Genomic DNA, 16,475 nt, shown 5'->3' with positions numbered 1-16,475 from the left:
AATATATTGACTTGACAATAATACAATGAAGACTTAACAGAGGTAAAAAAAAATCCTGATTGCCCTCCAATAGAAATAAGTACATGTACAATTAACAAAAACAAATGATGGAAATAAGGAGTATTCCATCTGCTGTTGTTTTTTTCTATGGTCGGGTTGTTGTCTCTTTGGCACATTCCCCATTTCCATTCTCAATTTTAAATGTATGTGGGCGGGTTGGAAAGGACTTTAAAAAAATCCCTACAACCAAGAACTATTTTTAGATAATTTTGAAAGGGTATTTAACACATACTGAGAAAGACCCATGACCCACATTCAATAATTAAACTTCCCTTCTACCCTCCACATACATTTTAATGGAATAACCTCAAACATATTGACTAGGCAATAATACATTGAAGACTCAAATAAGGTTAACAGTAGTATTCCACTGTTGTTCTAAAGTAATAATTTAATTTTGGATGTAACACGTCTTCTGATTGGCTGACATTATTTTGTTATCAGCCCATAGACATAATTTAGTCCTGTGACCATGACGTCATCAACGTTTTTTCATGGTTTTCTAAGGTTTAAAATGGAATTTAGAATTAAATTATAAGAAATGACTAATATTTTTTCTGTCTATTTGAAATAACATAAAAAATGTGGTGCACACTGACAGAATAACAGAAACACTGAAGTGCAACATATACATGTACATAGAAACGAACTATTTGATAACAACAGATGCAAAAAAAAACCCTGATTGCCCTACAAGAGAAATAAATACATGTACAGTAAACTAATGATGCAAACAAATATATTGACCGGGCAAGAAGACATTGAAGACTTAACAGAGGCATAAAATACTAATTGCATTTGTATAATGGTTTCTAATCTTGAATTGTTAGATAACTGTCTCATTATTGCATTTGTAATTGTACCCTAAAATAATTTGTTTCATTTAAGGATGAAATGAAAATAATGGGTATGTCAGTCAAAATATGCTATTAAATCCTTGTAGCACTTTCCTGCAATCATTATCTGCTTTCCAGTTAGCCCATACATTCAGAAAATTAAATGATCTACTAGCTTCTGGCAAGCATCTTGCAATAAAAGATGAAAGGTTTTTTTTTGGCAGCATGCTTGTTGCAAGCTTGGTGTGACAAGCATGATATTAGTTTGCATGCATGCAGTTTGCTTGCAGAAAGTACCACACTCATCTACTAGCAATATTAAGATATAATGTTTGCTTGTAAAAGCATGCTGCAAGCTAGTGATGAGCATTCTACAATTGGTTTGGGAACGTCCATGGCTTTAAAATCATTGGAGTTGAAAATTCTTCATGTAGGTACATTCAGGAACTACTTTGGACTTCTGAAAATCTTAAATTGATATTTTCATTTGGTGAGCATTCATACATACCCCACAATTCAACATCATTTATATAGAACAGAACAAAACTTAAATTAGATTTTAAATAATCAGTCAAGTAAGAGATTAGATGAAAAATGTGGTCAACGTGTTATCATTATATCATATTATGTACTATGTACCCGTCTAATGTAGGACCATTAAATATTTACTTCACCTGGATCAGTCATATCCATAGGGGAAGACGACGTTTTGAGAAACTGACGAAAATGAATTAAAGTTGTCATATACTGAAGTACTTTTCCTACAGCAGAAGGTATGTGGTTAAAAGATTATTTGTTGAAATAATATTATTATTCTTTTCAAAAATTTACACCTCTCGATTTTGATAAGATAAAACTAATAATTTGCATACATAGAAAAAATAGTTTAAATCTATTATATCTCAGTTACATCAGTTTTGAAAATAATTGATCCCTATAGCCATTCATGTTAAAACACAGTTCAAATTTAAAAAATAAATTTGTCAAAAGTTTCCTAGAATTAAGTGTCTCAGCTGTTTTCTGTAAACGCATAAGGTTTACTGCCAAAAACTAAGTTTATATATTAGTGAAATATAAGGAAAAATACAGAAAAAATTGTATTATTTCTTCATATGCCATTTCTGGATATTGAAAACTCTTTTCATGACATGCTGTTCCAACTATTGTGAATTCTGTGATGGTTTGAAGAACTTAATGATGCTTGATAATATTTATACTTGGATTGTTTCTTAAAGAAAATATACAAAAACAAAACAGAAATAAGTTCATTTATCAATGAAATGCAGAAAAAAAATAATTGAGACCAATAAAGGATTGACTATTTAGTTCACAGATACATATTGTTATGCCCCATTTAAGGGCATTATGTTATCTGATCTGTGCGTCCGTTCTTTCGTCCGTCTGTTCGTCCGTTCGTTCCTTATCTGTTTGTCCCACTTCAGGTTAACGTTTTTGGTCAAGGTAGTTTTTGATGAAGTTGAAACATGTTCCCGATGATATGATCTTTTTTATTTTAATGCCAAAATTAGAGAAAATACTTTTCTAATGATTTAAAAGTCTATAATTTGAGTTAAACCCGAAAACTGAATATGAAGTTTAATGTTTTAAACGTATTTAAAGTCAATGAAGGGTTTAGTGACAAACTAAATAATATTTTGTATATTAGTATATAAGCCTCAAGAAAAAAAGGTAGATCTTATATGTGTCAAACTAAATGGAATTGACCATACTGCACAAACAAACAAAAATATACTGGTCTACAGATGTGTGCAACAAAACAGATAGTTATGTTTAAATTCAATGCAATAATATCAAGAACAAGAAGTACATCAATGTCAACGATATGTTGAAGATCTTGAAGCTGATGACAGGACCAGAGCATTTAAGATCAAACTCGAGCACAATAGTGACATAGATAAGACAATAAGCAAGTTAGAATCATTGAAAACCTTAGGAGAAATTTTTTGTGGATAAAACCGAAATGGCAGCGAAAGCAGAAACAAGTGTGGGGAGAAGAGCACAAGTAGAATAACGAGAACAATCCAACATAATAACAAATAATAACAATTAATGATGAATGTATTTCCACAAGTCATTCAAAATGTACTCGGATAAAATGTTTAGCTTGCGTGGTTAAGCAAACAAAAATTCAAAAGAATCTTTAGATAAAGATATCCATTCCACTTTAGACATCTTAAATGAAATGGTAAACAACAAATCAGAAAACATCAAACGAGGGGAACAACAATGCGAAAGCATAAAGGGCAGGAAAGCAGAATTTAGAGAGAAAATAAATAAACATTTAGAGTATCTTGAGGAGAAATTATACACCAACTTGAATCAGGAAAAATCAAAAGCATCAAATGTGGTAACTGAAATTGAAGAAAAGAATGTTAATTTGAATGAAATGAAAGACCAACTACTAACAGTCACAATACATAGTTAAAACTCCATACATTTCTAGAGATGCATCAGATTGAACAACAAGTACATCAATGTCAACGATATGTTGAAGATCTTGAAGCTGATGATAGGACCAAAGCATTTGAGATCAAACACAAGCACAATAGTGACATAGATAAGTCAATAAGCAAGTTAGAATCATTGAAACCCTTAGGAGAAATTTTTGTAGATAAAACCGAAATGGCAGTGAAAGCAGAAACAAGTGTGGGGAGAAGAGCACAAGTAGAATCACGAGAACAATCCAACATAAACAACATGACAATGAAAAAAGAGACAAATATAAAGATCAACATGAAGAATATTAATTTTATCAGTGACATGATTTGTCTGATGGATGGAAGATTTATAATAGTTAAACAAAATGGTAAAGTTAACTTCCTTTCTCCAGTTGGTAAACTTGAGAAACAGCTAACATTACCTGGTGAAGCTAGTAGTGTAACACAAATTAACCAGGACTCTATTGCCCTAACTTATAATAATGTAAGGGCCATAACACTTTTCAATATGGAGCAAGAAACAGTAACTAATGTAACCACAGTAGACAAAGCATGCTGGGGATTATCATTCACCAACAATTCTTTGGCTGTAGGATTCGAAAAAGATGAAATCCGTATTATAGATTTTGTCGAAATATTGAGTATCTTTAATCACTGTAATGACAAAGTTATATATACAGACTTTAAAGGTAAAGCTATATTCTGCGTTGATGAATCAGGTGCGCAGATCTGGGAATATAAACAGGATTTATATTCTCCAACAGGAATTTGTACAGATTCATATGGTAACATTTTTGTTGCAGACTTTGAATCAGAAAGAACAACAGTAATATCAAAAAGAGGAAAGGATAGTAAAGTACTGATAAGTGAAGAGGTTGGACTGAATGGTCCTTTGTGTATTTGTTTTAATCAGAATAAGTCATCATGTTTTATTGGCGATTACTTGAGTATATATTTGACAAAATTCAATTTATGTTCTGGATAAAATACACAAAGAGAAATCTAAATGATATTACTAGTGAGGAGATATAAGAAAATGTTTAGTTGTCTTATTGTTGTTGACCAAAATTATAGTTCCAAAATAACCTGTACAGTATTATGAAAATCACTATCAAAACTGAAAATATATATAACCTATTACTTTAAATAAGTTAATGGTCAAAATTTATTCTTTTGCAATCTTATATCTTTGCTAGAATTTCTCCGGGGAAAATTGAAAAAATAAAATCCAGTTGAGACTTAGTAATGTTCATGTTTTTTTTTTATTGTTAAAAATTTATATGATGACACAAATGTTTCAAGGACTCCGAAATATTTCATCCATTTATCATTTTACACTCACTGTAAAAAGTATATTAATAAAAATGTGTTTTGGTTTTAAAAAAAGAATTATAATAATTATCACAATTTCATTTCTTAAATGTTAAGCTACTCAAATCAATGAATCTAAACAGAAGTTAATTCCGAAATTTTTGTGATGTAATTATTACTGGAGAAAATTGTCATATGACAGATTTTGCAGAAATAATATTCCCATTTCCAATTTTGTTATTATTTCTTGTATACAGCATTTGCAGAAATCACAATAACTGTTTTCATTGTGGATAATATTTCACAATCGCAATTAATCAATGAACACAAACATTTTTAAATACTGTGAATTCATTACTTCAATATTCATTGGGTATCAATTATTGTGTAATTCTTGAGTTTAGATAAACTATGATTCAGATGTTCAACTTAGTGTTAATCGTCTATAAGATTGAATGCAGAGTTTACCAAAACCATGAAATCGAACATCCAATAAATTACTACTTTTACTGATTTACGAAAATCGGTACCCACGAAAACTAAATTAATCCACAGTACACAGAATTTTAATGCAGATGGAATATTTTTTCAATTTCATTTAATTTATGAGGGGAAAAAGTACTACAGACGTACACATTATGATACTATAAAAATTATAAAACCATTTGATAACTAGATGAACTGTTGTCTCATCTGTATAAAAATTGGACAGTAGCCCAAAAAATTCTTTTCATTTACGCAACTGTGTCAATTGAGAGACAAATATGCGAGGTCTTCTTTGAGGTGCAGGGGCAAATAAATTAAGAAACAATTAATTAAACTAAACTTGGCCTATACTTACTACGAGTAACTCATTTATAAATTGTATTCAATGACCCGCCAATCAACCAAGATGGCGGCTATGGCTAAAAATAGAACATGGGATAAAATGCAGTTTTTTTGCATATATCTCTGAAACTTAAGCATTTCGAGCAAGTCGGACGGGATACAAATGTTAATTGGTTCTAGGTACTGACGTTGTTTATCATATTAATAACGTGTTATACTATTCATTTATTTGTCAATATGAATATTACTTTTACTATGTATAGTCTGTTTTTATTAGCTCACCTGGTCCAAAGGGCCAAGTGAGCTTTTCTCATCGCTTGGCGTCAATTAAACCAAATTTGGCTTAAATTATCCTTGGGGTATCTAGTTTTAAAATGTATCAGATGACCCCGCCAATCATTCAAGATGGCCACTATGACTAAAAAGTTAACATTGGGGTAAAATGTAGTTTTTGGCATAGATCTCTGACACTTGGCTATTTAGAGAAAATCTGACCGGTTAAAAATCAGGTCAAAATCTATCTGCCCTGAAATTGCATTCAGATGCACCAGACAATCCGTTGTTGGGTTGCTGCCTCTGAATTGGCAAGTTGAAGGAAAGACCTCGTATAAAAGATAAAGATAAAATGTACACAGCAATATTGTTAAGCAAAGTAAATTCTACATAAAATTTAAAATGACCAAAATTATCATTTGACCAAATAGGGAGTTATCGCCATTTAAGGTCAATTTTTCACAATTTTATAGTAAAGGCATAAAATCCAGATTGCTCTACAATTAAAATATGAGAACAGAGACTATAATTAAGGCATAAAATCCAGATTACCCTACAATAAAAATATGACAACAGAGACTATAGTAAAGGCATAAAATCCAGATTGCCCTACAATAAAAATATGACAACAGAGACTATAGTTAAGGCATAAAATCCAGATTGCCCTACAATTAAAATATGTCAACAGAGACTATAGTTAAGGCATAAAATCCAGATTGCCCTACAATAAAAATTATGACAACAGAGACTATAGTAAAGGGACAAATTCCAGATTGCCCTTCAATAAAAATTATGACAACAGAGACTATAGTAAAGGCATCAAATCCAGATTGCCCTACAATTAAAATATGACAACAGAGACTATAGTTAAGGCATAAAATCCAGATTGCCCTACAATAAAAATATGACAACAGAGACTATAATAAAGGCATAAAATCCAGATTGCCCTACAATAAAAATTATGACAACAGAGACTATGGTTTAGGCATCAAATTCAGATTTCCCTACAATAAAAATTATGACAACAGAGACTATAGTTTAGGCATAAAATCCAGATTGCCCTACAATTAAAATATGAGAACAGAGACTATAGTTAAGGCATAAAATCCAGATTGCCCTACAATAAAAATTATGACAACAGAGACTATAGTAAAGGCATAAAATCCAGATTGCCCTACAATTAAAATATGACAACAGAGACTATAGTTAAGGCATAAAATCCAGATTGCCCTTCAATGAAAATTATGACAACAGAGACTATAGTAAAGGCATAAAATCCAGATTGCCCTACAATTAAAATATGTCAACAGAGACTAGTTAAGGCATAAAATCCAGATTGCCCTACAATAAAAATTATGTCAACAGAGACTATAGTAAAGGGACAAATTCCAGATTGCCCTTCAATAAAAATTATGACAACAGAGACTATAGTAAAGGCATAAAATCCAGATTGCCCTACAATTAAAATTATGACAACAGAGACTATAGTAAAGGCATAAAATCCAGATTGCCCTACAATTAAAATATGACAACAGAGACTATAGTTAAGGCATAAAATCCAGATTGCCCTACAATATATATATGACAACAGAGACTATAGTAAAGGCATAAAATCCAGATTGCCCTACAATATATTTATGACAACAGAGACTATAGTAAAGGCATAAAATCCAGATTGCCCTACAATATAAATATGACAACAGAGACTATAGTTTAGGCATAAAATCCAGATTACCCTACAATAAAAATATGACAACAGAGACTAAAGTAAAGGCATAAAATCCAGATTGCACTACAATTAAAATATGTCAACAGAGACTATAGTTAAGGCATAAAATCCAGATTACCCTACAATAAAAATATGACAACAGAGACTATAGTAAAAGCATAAAATCCAGATTGCCCTACAATTAAAATATGACAACAGAGACTATAGTTTAGGCATAAAATCCAGATTGCCCTACAATTAAAATATGACAACAGAGACTATAGTTAAGGCATAAAATCCAGATTGCCCTACAATAAAAATATGACAACAGAGACTATAGTAAAGGCATAAAATCCAGATGGACCTACAATAAAAATATGACAACAGAGACTATATAGTTAAGGCATAAAATCCAGATTGCCCTACAATAAAAATATGACCACAGAGACTATAGTAAAAGGACAAATTCCAGATTGCCCTTCAATAAAAATTATGACAACAGAGACTATAGTAAAGGCATAAAATCCAGATTGCCCTACAATTAAAATTATGACAACAGAGACTATAGTAAAGGCATAAAATCCAGATTGCCCTACAATTAAAATATGACAACAGAGACTATAGTTAAGGCATAAAATCCAGATTGCCCTACAATATATATATGACAACAGAGACTATAGTAAAGGCATAAAATCCAGATTGCCCTACAATAAAAATATGACAACAGAGACTATAGTAAAGGCATAAAATCCAGATTGCCCTACAATAAAAATATGACAACAGAGACTATAGTAAAGGCATAAAATCCAGATTGCCCTACAATAAAAATATGACAACAGAGACTATAGTAAAGGCATAAAATCCAGATTGACCTACAATAAAAATATGACAACAGAGACTATAGTAAAGGCATAAAATCCAGATTGACCTACAATAAAAATATGACAACAGAGACTATAGTAAAGGCATAAAATCCAGATGGACCTACAATAAAAATATGACAACAGAGACTATATAGTTAAGGCATAAAATCCAGATTGCCCTATAATAAAAATATGACAACAGAGACTATAGTAAAGGCATAAAATCCAGATTGCCCTACAATAAAAATATGACAACAGAGACTATAGTAAAGGCATAAAATCCAGATTGCCCTATAATAAAAATATGACAACAGAGACTATAGTTAAGGCATAAAATCCAGATTGACCTACAATAAAAATATGACAACAGATACTATAGTTAAGGCATAAAATCCAGATTGCCCTACAATAAAAATATGACAACAGAGACTATAGTAAAGGCATAAAATCCAGATTGCCCTACAATTAAAATATGACAACAGAGACTATAGTTAAGGCATAAAATCCAGATTGCCCTACAATAAAAATATGACAACAGAGACTATAATAAAGGCATAAAATCCAGATTGCCCTACAATTAAAATATGACAACAGAGACTATAGTTAAGGCATAAAATCCAGATTGCCCTTCAATAAAAATATGACAAGAGAGACTATAGTTAAGGCATAAAATCCAGATTGCCCTACAATAAAAATATGACAACAGAGACTATAGTAAAGGCATAAAATCCAGATTGCCCTACAATTAAAATATGACAACAGAGACTATAGTAAAGGCATAAAATCCAGATTGCCCTACAATTAAAATATGACAACAGAGACTATAGTAAAGGCATAAAATCCAGATTGCCCTACAATAAAAATATGACAACAGAGACTATAATAAAGGTATAAAATCCAGATTGCCCTACAATATAAATATGACAACAGAGACTATATTGTTAAGGCATAAAATCCAGATTGCCCTACAATAAAAATACGACAACAGAGACTATAGTTAAGGCATAAAATCCAGATTGCCCTACAATAAAAATATGACAACAGAGACTATAGTAAAGGGACAAAATCCAGATTGCCCTACAATAAAAATTATAACACCAGAGACTATAGTAAAGGCATAAAATCCAGATTGCCCTACAATTAAAATATAACACCAGAGACTACAGTAAAGGCATGAAATCCAGATTGCCCTACAATTAAAATATGACAACAGAGACTATAGTTAAGGCATAAAATCCAGATTGCCCTACAATAAAAACATGACAACAGAGACTATAGTAAAGGCATAAAATCATAAAAATACAAGAAACTGATAATTGTAATTAACCACATGTAACTGATTATTGAAATTAACTACATGTAACTGACTACTGAAATTTACCACATGTAACTTATTATTTCATTTAACCACATGTAACTGACTACAGTTATAAACCACAAGTAACTGATTATTGTAGTTAACCACATGTAACTGATTATTGCAATTAACTACATGGAACTGATTATTGCAACTAACCACATGTAACTGGCTACTACAATTAACCACGTGTAATGAATAGTGTAATTAATCACATGTAACTGATAACTACAATTAACAACATGTAACTGACTACAGCCATTAACCACATTAATTGACTACTGTATTAACTACATGTTACAACTGATTATTATAATTAACCACATGTAAATGATTATTGTAATTAACCACATGTAAATGATTATTGTGATTAACCGCATGTAACAGATTATTGTAGTTAACTACATGCAACTGAGTGTTGTAATTAACCACATGTAACTGAGTATTTAATTAACCCCATGGAACTGATTATTGTGATTAACCGATTTAACAGATTATTGCAATTAACCACATATAACTGATTATTGCAATTAACCACATGTAACTGACTATTGTAATTAATCACAAGTAACTGATTATTGTAATTAACCACAAGTAACTTACTATAAAAATTAACCATATATAACTTTGAATAACACTTTAATACAGGTATCAATTACTTTTTCTTTTTCTACGAGTGATTTAGTAATATTTCATATTTTTACTATGCTTGACTGTCATTTATTCAATTAACAAATGTTTTAATTAATTACTGGCGTGAGCTCAATGTGCCATAAAATTCTTCTTATTCACTCATCAGTTTCCATGAAGAATGTGGTTATGTTGTATTAAGTATTAAAAAGAATGAAATATAGATATAGTAAAAAACTGTTTGAACTTTACACAGGTTTGATTAGATTTACAACTACCTATGATAAAATGAAGTCAATAAAAAAAGATTAGATCAGATAAAATGAATAAATCAATTTCAAGGAAATGGATTGAAGATGTCATTATAAAGGACTGTTTATACATCAGGTGGTATTTAGTTAATGTGGATATTTGCATTTCACATTTTGAAGAAAATAACTTTCAAACACTCGATACTGACATTATTCATAATTAATTTTTTTTATCAAATTGTCAGTTCTTTTTTAATTTGAACACTTTTAGGAAACTAAGGTTTTAAACTCCCTCAGGCAAAGCTGACCTTGGATGGAATTAGTTATAATGTTAAGGTCCTTTGTGGTCACATAGCTCTTCAACTGTTTCAGTTCTTAAACATCCTTGGCTTTTTGAATATGCAGGATTGAGAGTTCTTATAGACCAAATTTTCCTGTCTCCTGTGTCCATATTTCTCGCTTCCTATATTTCATTTTCCTCATTTTTACCTTTTTTTATCTTATTTTTATTTAACACTATGTTAAAAAATAAAATTAAATATAAAAAAAATATAAATACAAATGATAAAAAGAAAATATGTGAAATGTCAAAAGTAGACACGAAGAGACAGATTATTTGGTCTAGCATTCTTGTAGAAGGTAAGCATGAAAAGGTCTTTGGAAGCATGATATTAATAAAGTGTTGTTTCATATTTTCTTTTATTAATTTTATTTTCATTATATTCCATAAAGGTTTAACAAATTCTCTCATATCTAAAGAATTTGAAACACAGACTATGTGTTAATATCAACAGCCAAAAGAGACTAAATCCATTCATCAATGGAAATGCAGCAAATTAAAAATTTTTTATTTTTTTTCAAATTTAGCCTCCGAACCTGACATTATCTCTTAATCCTAAAAATAATCATAAAACTCTAGGAAGGTTTGACCAAGTTGTTAATATCTTAAAACTTTAACCTCAAATTTATCTTTATGTCAACTGCCAAAAAAAAGTTGTTTTTACGAAGGGAAAAATTTTGTATATCGAAACCGGTATGTACAAATTAAGTGCAATAAAATCCTATTGTAAGAAAAATATTTCGTTAAAACAAATGACTTTTGTCAGTGTAAATATATAGGTATAATGAAATTAACTAAACTTATTAAATATGGCACTTGTTAAGCAGGCTTTATCCTTATGTATCCCGTCATACTTTGAACCACACAATTATTTTATTTATTATTATTACTTTTACTGTTAAGTCCGTTTTGTTATATCTACTTTACGTGACTCTGCATTTATGTATGCCGTCATACTTTGAACGACAAAATTATTTTATGTCTACCTGTGCGAATTTCAAACGCACAATTTTACACCAGTAATGAAAACCTTCCATCCTTTATTGGTAGACTTTACATAGATAAATAAATTCGTATAAGATAAGCTAAATGAGGATGTTAAATTTGATGTATGCCTTTTTGTGCTTCTTCGTTACATTTGTTGTTTTTATAGTGATTGAGATGATAACATAATGTTGACTGTTGTACCCCTATTTTTGACATTTTTACTCTTTGAGTATGTTTGTTTTTGTTCAAACATCGTTTACAATGTAATGGAATTTGATGCTACTGTCATATAAGTGAGAGGTTAAGCTAGCTATAAAACCAGGTTCAATCCACCATTTTCTACATTAGAAAATGCCTGTACCAAGTCAGGAATATGACAGTTGTTATCCATCCGTTTGATGTGTTTGGACTTTTGATTTTGCCTTTTGATTTTGGACTTTCCTTTTTGAATTTTCCTCGGAGTTCAGTATTTTTGTGTTTTTACTTTTTTATAATATATATTTTGTATATTTTAGGTCATGGCGTCCAGTAAACCTGTACAATGTGGACCTTACCAAAAAGGAAAAGTTAAGACTGAAGCTGACATCTGGTGTTACAACTGTGATGAAGGATTATGTTCAACATGTACTGGTCATCACAAAAGATCTAAGTTGTCACTTCATCACAAAACTATTGATATTAATATATTCATAAACCCTCTATTCATGCTATCAAAACAGTCTGTGACAAACATTATCAACAACTTAATTTGTACTGTACCGGTCATTTAATGCCTTGCTGCGATGAATGCATTTCCACAAGTCATTCAAAATGCACTGGAATAAAAAGTTTAGCTGGTGTGGTGGAGAAAACAAAAATTGAAAAATTTAAAGAATCTTTAGATACAGATATACGTTCCACCTTAGACATTTTGAATAAAATTGTTGAAAATAAATCAGGAAACATCAAAAGAGAAGAACAACAATATGAAAGTATAAAGGAAACAATTGCAAAATTTCGAGAGAAAATAAATAACCATTTAGACCATCTAGAGGAGAAACTATTCCACGAAATAGATATCATCTTAAATCAGGAAAAATCAAAAATGTCAAATTTGACAACTGAAATTGAAGAAAAGAAAGGAATATTAAATAAAATTAAAGATCAACTAAATGCAGTCACAACGAAAAGTTCCAAGCTCCAGTCATTTCTAGAGGTACATCAGATTGAACAGCAAGTACACCAATGTCAACGATTTGTTGAAGATCTTGAAGATGATGATAGGGCCAAAGAATTAGAAATCAAACTCAAGCATAATGAGAAAATAGATGAGATACTTTGCAAGTTAGAATCATTGGAATCATTAGGAGAAGTTATTGTGGATAAAATCGAAATAGCAGAAGAGAACAGAGGAACAAGTGTAAGGAGAGGAGCACAAGTAGAATCAGGAGAACAATCCAACATAAACGATATGACCATGAACATTGAAACAAAGATAGAAATCAACAAAAAGAATAACATCATTGACATGATTTGTCTGATGGATGGAAGATTTATAATAAGTCTATACACTGGTAAAGTTAACTTACTTACTTCTGATGGAAACCTTAAGAAACAATTATCAATATCTGGTAAAGCACGGTATGTAACACTAATCAATCAGGACACTATTGCCATAACTTATAAGGAGAGAGCCATAAAAATGTTCAATATGGAGAAGGAGACAGTTACGAAAGTAATCAAATTAGACAAAGTATGCTGGGGATTATCATTCTCAAATAATTCTTTTGCTGTAGGTTTGGATAACAATGAAATCCGTATTATAGACTTGGAAGGAACTACACTGAAGTCAATACCAGTTCAGAGTGAATCCACATTAGAATTCTTAGTTCACTATAATGACAGAGTTATCTATAGTGACTATGAAGATAAAGCTGTATACTGTGTTGATGAATCAGGTACACATATCTGGAAATATAAACAGTATTTATCTTTTCCAGCAGGACTTTGTACAGATTCATATGGTAACATTTTTGTTGCAGACTATGTATCGAGAAGAATAATAGTTATATCAAAAGATGGAAAGGATAGTAAAGTACTGATTAATGAAATGAATGGACCGCAGGGCCCTTGGTGTATTTGTTTTATACATGATGATTCATCAGGTTTTATTTGTGATTTAGTTGGTAAATATTTAACAAAATACAATTTATCTTCTTGATAAAATATGCACGTAGAAATCTAATTACGTGAGAGGAGATACAAGAAAGCATATAGTTTTAATGAATCTAAAAAAGAAAATTTTCAAATTTGATTTCTCTGTTTTACAATTATTTCAAAATAAGATCAATAGCTACAAATACATAAAATTCTGATTTTTTTTGCTGTCAAAAAAATATAGTTGATGTTTTGTCTACTGTCCAAAATTAGTTAGTATACGAATATATTTCAAGAAAATATTCCTCCTTAATTATGTTAATCATTACATTTACTGAAACAGGAAAAATTCTTTTAGGTATTTTTTTAGTAGCAATAAACAAAAGAACTATGTCAATTGGACATGCTTTGATACTATATATGCGCTTGAATTTTTACTTGATAACATTTTTGTTCGCTTTGGAGATTCCGTATATCGTCAATTTATTGGAATTCCAATGGGGACTAACTGTGCACCACTTATAACGGACCTGTTTTTGTATTGTTATGAGTTACAATTTATGACTAAAATTAACAAAGACCCATCGAAACAACATTTGATACAAAAATTTATCAATACATTTAGATATTTGGATGATATATTGGCTCTCAATAATGACGACTTCAGTATGTATACTAAAGAAATTTATCCGGTTGAACTTACTTTAAATGAAGCTAATACTAAAAATGACCACTGACCTTTCCTTGATCTTGATATCTATATCATTAACGGGAAGCTTAATACAAAAATTTATGATAAAAGAGATGAATTTTCATTTCCTATCGTTAATTATCCAGTTTTAGATGGTGACGTTCACTTGTCACCATCTTATGGTGTCTATGTATCTCAACTTGTACGATTCGCTCGTGTATGTAACAACGTATTAGATTTTAGCGAGAGAAATTCATATATTACTGAAAAATTATTACACCAGGGTTTTCGATATCACAAACTGGTCAAAACATTTACTAAATTTTATCACCGGTATAAGGAAATAATTCGTAAATATAACTCAACATGCAGACATTTTATATGTTCAGGTATTTCACATCCAATCTTTTATGGTAATATTCTTTACAAAGCACAACAATGTCAGTATTCCCCTCAAAAGCTTACAAAACCTTTAAACATACTTATTAAGAAGGGATATAGTTACGATACTGTTGTCAGGTTATTAAAGATTGTATATTTTGGCTTTAATACTGATTCACTTAAAGGGTCTTTGCATCGGAACTAAATACATTTATTTAAAAAAAAAACAGTTATTGGCATGACACGGGTTATGTTCTTCTCATATATTTTATGATAGTATGATACTAAACCCCTAACAGGAGGGATTGTGCCTGATATTCATATCATGAAGACATAATCTTTCAATCAGTTTGATTGAGGTCTGGAGCTGGCATGTCAGTTAACTGCTAGTAGTCTGTTGTTATTTATGTATTATTGTCATTTTATTTATTTTCTTTTGTTACATCTTTTGACATTAGACTCGGACTTCTCTTGAACTGAACTTTAATGTGCGTATTGTTATGCGTTTACTTTTCTACATTGGCTAGAGGTATAGGGGAAGGTTGATATCTCATGAACATGTTTAACCCCGACGCAATTTTGCGCCTGTCCCAAGTCAGGAGCCTCTGGCCTTTGTTAGTCTTCTATGATTTTTATTTTAGTTTCTTGTGTATAATTCGGAGTTTAGTATGACGTCCATTATCACTGTACAAGTATACATATTTTTAGGGGCCAGCTGAAGGACACCTACGGGTGCGGGAATTCTCGCTACATTGAAGAATCATTAGTGGCCTTCGGCTGTTGTCTGCTCTATGGTCGGGTTGTTGTCGCTTTGACACATTCCCCATTTCCTTTCTCAATTTTAAATATCAACAATTTCATAAGTGTTTCATCATTCTGTTGACACCCAAAAAGAATACACAAGAAACAGAATTTACGTAATGTTATCACAGGAGATCTAGAGACATGTTCAGTAAGTCTGCATATTTGTGTGTGAGGTGGAGAATCAAATAACTAAACAATTTGAAATTGTTGATGAATTAACATTTGGAAAATGGGAGAAGGTAGATAAATTTTGACATCAGAAACCTCATATTTTACCTGAATATCAATTTTTTTTTTAAATCTCAGTACTCTGAGCGTTTATATAATTTGTTAAGGTGTGATGTAACGATGAAAAAACGTAAAAGATAAGAATTGTGGAACAAAGCCACAATTATTTTTATTTGTTTTTCAATCAAAATATGTATATGCTTAGATACAATTTTTGAATTTGATGTATTCTATCGAAATATAGTTTTACAACCTGGTCTACTGTATCGTTTTTTAAAGAAAGAGAACACCCCTATAATACAAATTATGTAGATTATTTGGAAAGCTCATTT

At 30.7% G+C, this 16,475-nt stretch overlaps 1 protein-coding gene across 2 annotated transcripts; it reads left to right on the top strand.

Annotated features, from left to right (window-relative positions):
* Positions 1–1,531: 1,531 nt before the first annotated feature.
* Positions 1,532–14,773, top strand: LOC143069563 (uncharacterized). 2 transcript variants are annotated; one of them, XM_076244260.1, is made up of 2 exons: positions 1,532–1,669; positions 12,419–14,773. In XM_076244260.1, the coding sequence occupies exon 2, from the start codon at positions 12,673–12,675 to the stop codon at positions 14,101–14,103; it is 1,431 nt and encodes a 476-aa protein (XP_076100375.1). In that variant the 5' UTR covers positions 1,532–1,669; positions 12,419–12,672; the 3' UTR covers positions 14,104–14,773. The 2 variants fall into 2 exon arrangements, with proteins under 2 accessions (XP_076100375.1, XP_076100374.1); XM_076244259.1 differs by lacking the exon at positions 1,532–1,669 and adding an exon at positions 10,663–10,715.
* The last annotated feature ends 1,702 nt before the right edge of the window (positions 14,774–16,475 follow it).

Source organism: Mytilus galloprovincialis, chromosome 3, assembly GCF_965363235.1.
Source record: "Mytilus galloprovincialis chromosome 3, xbMytGall1.hap1.1, whole genome shotgun sequence".
Taxonomy (NCBI): Eukaryota; Metazoa; Mollusca; class Bivalvia; order Mytilida; family Mytilidae; genus Mytilus; species Mytilus galloprovincialis.
Note: the sequence above shows the minus strand (reverse complement) of the source record. Positions and strands in the feature narration are given on the sequence as shown.

What these genes read in the sequence shown, in the direction of transcription:
- LOC143069563 (XM_076244260.1), top strand. Translation starts at nt 12,673, where the DNA reads ATGCCTTGCTGCGATGAATGCATTTCCACAAGTCATTCAAAATGCACT.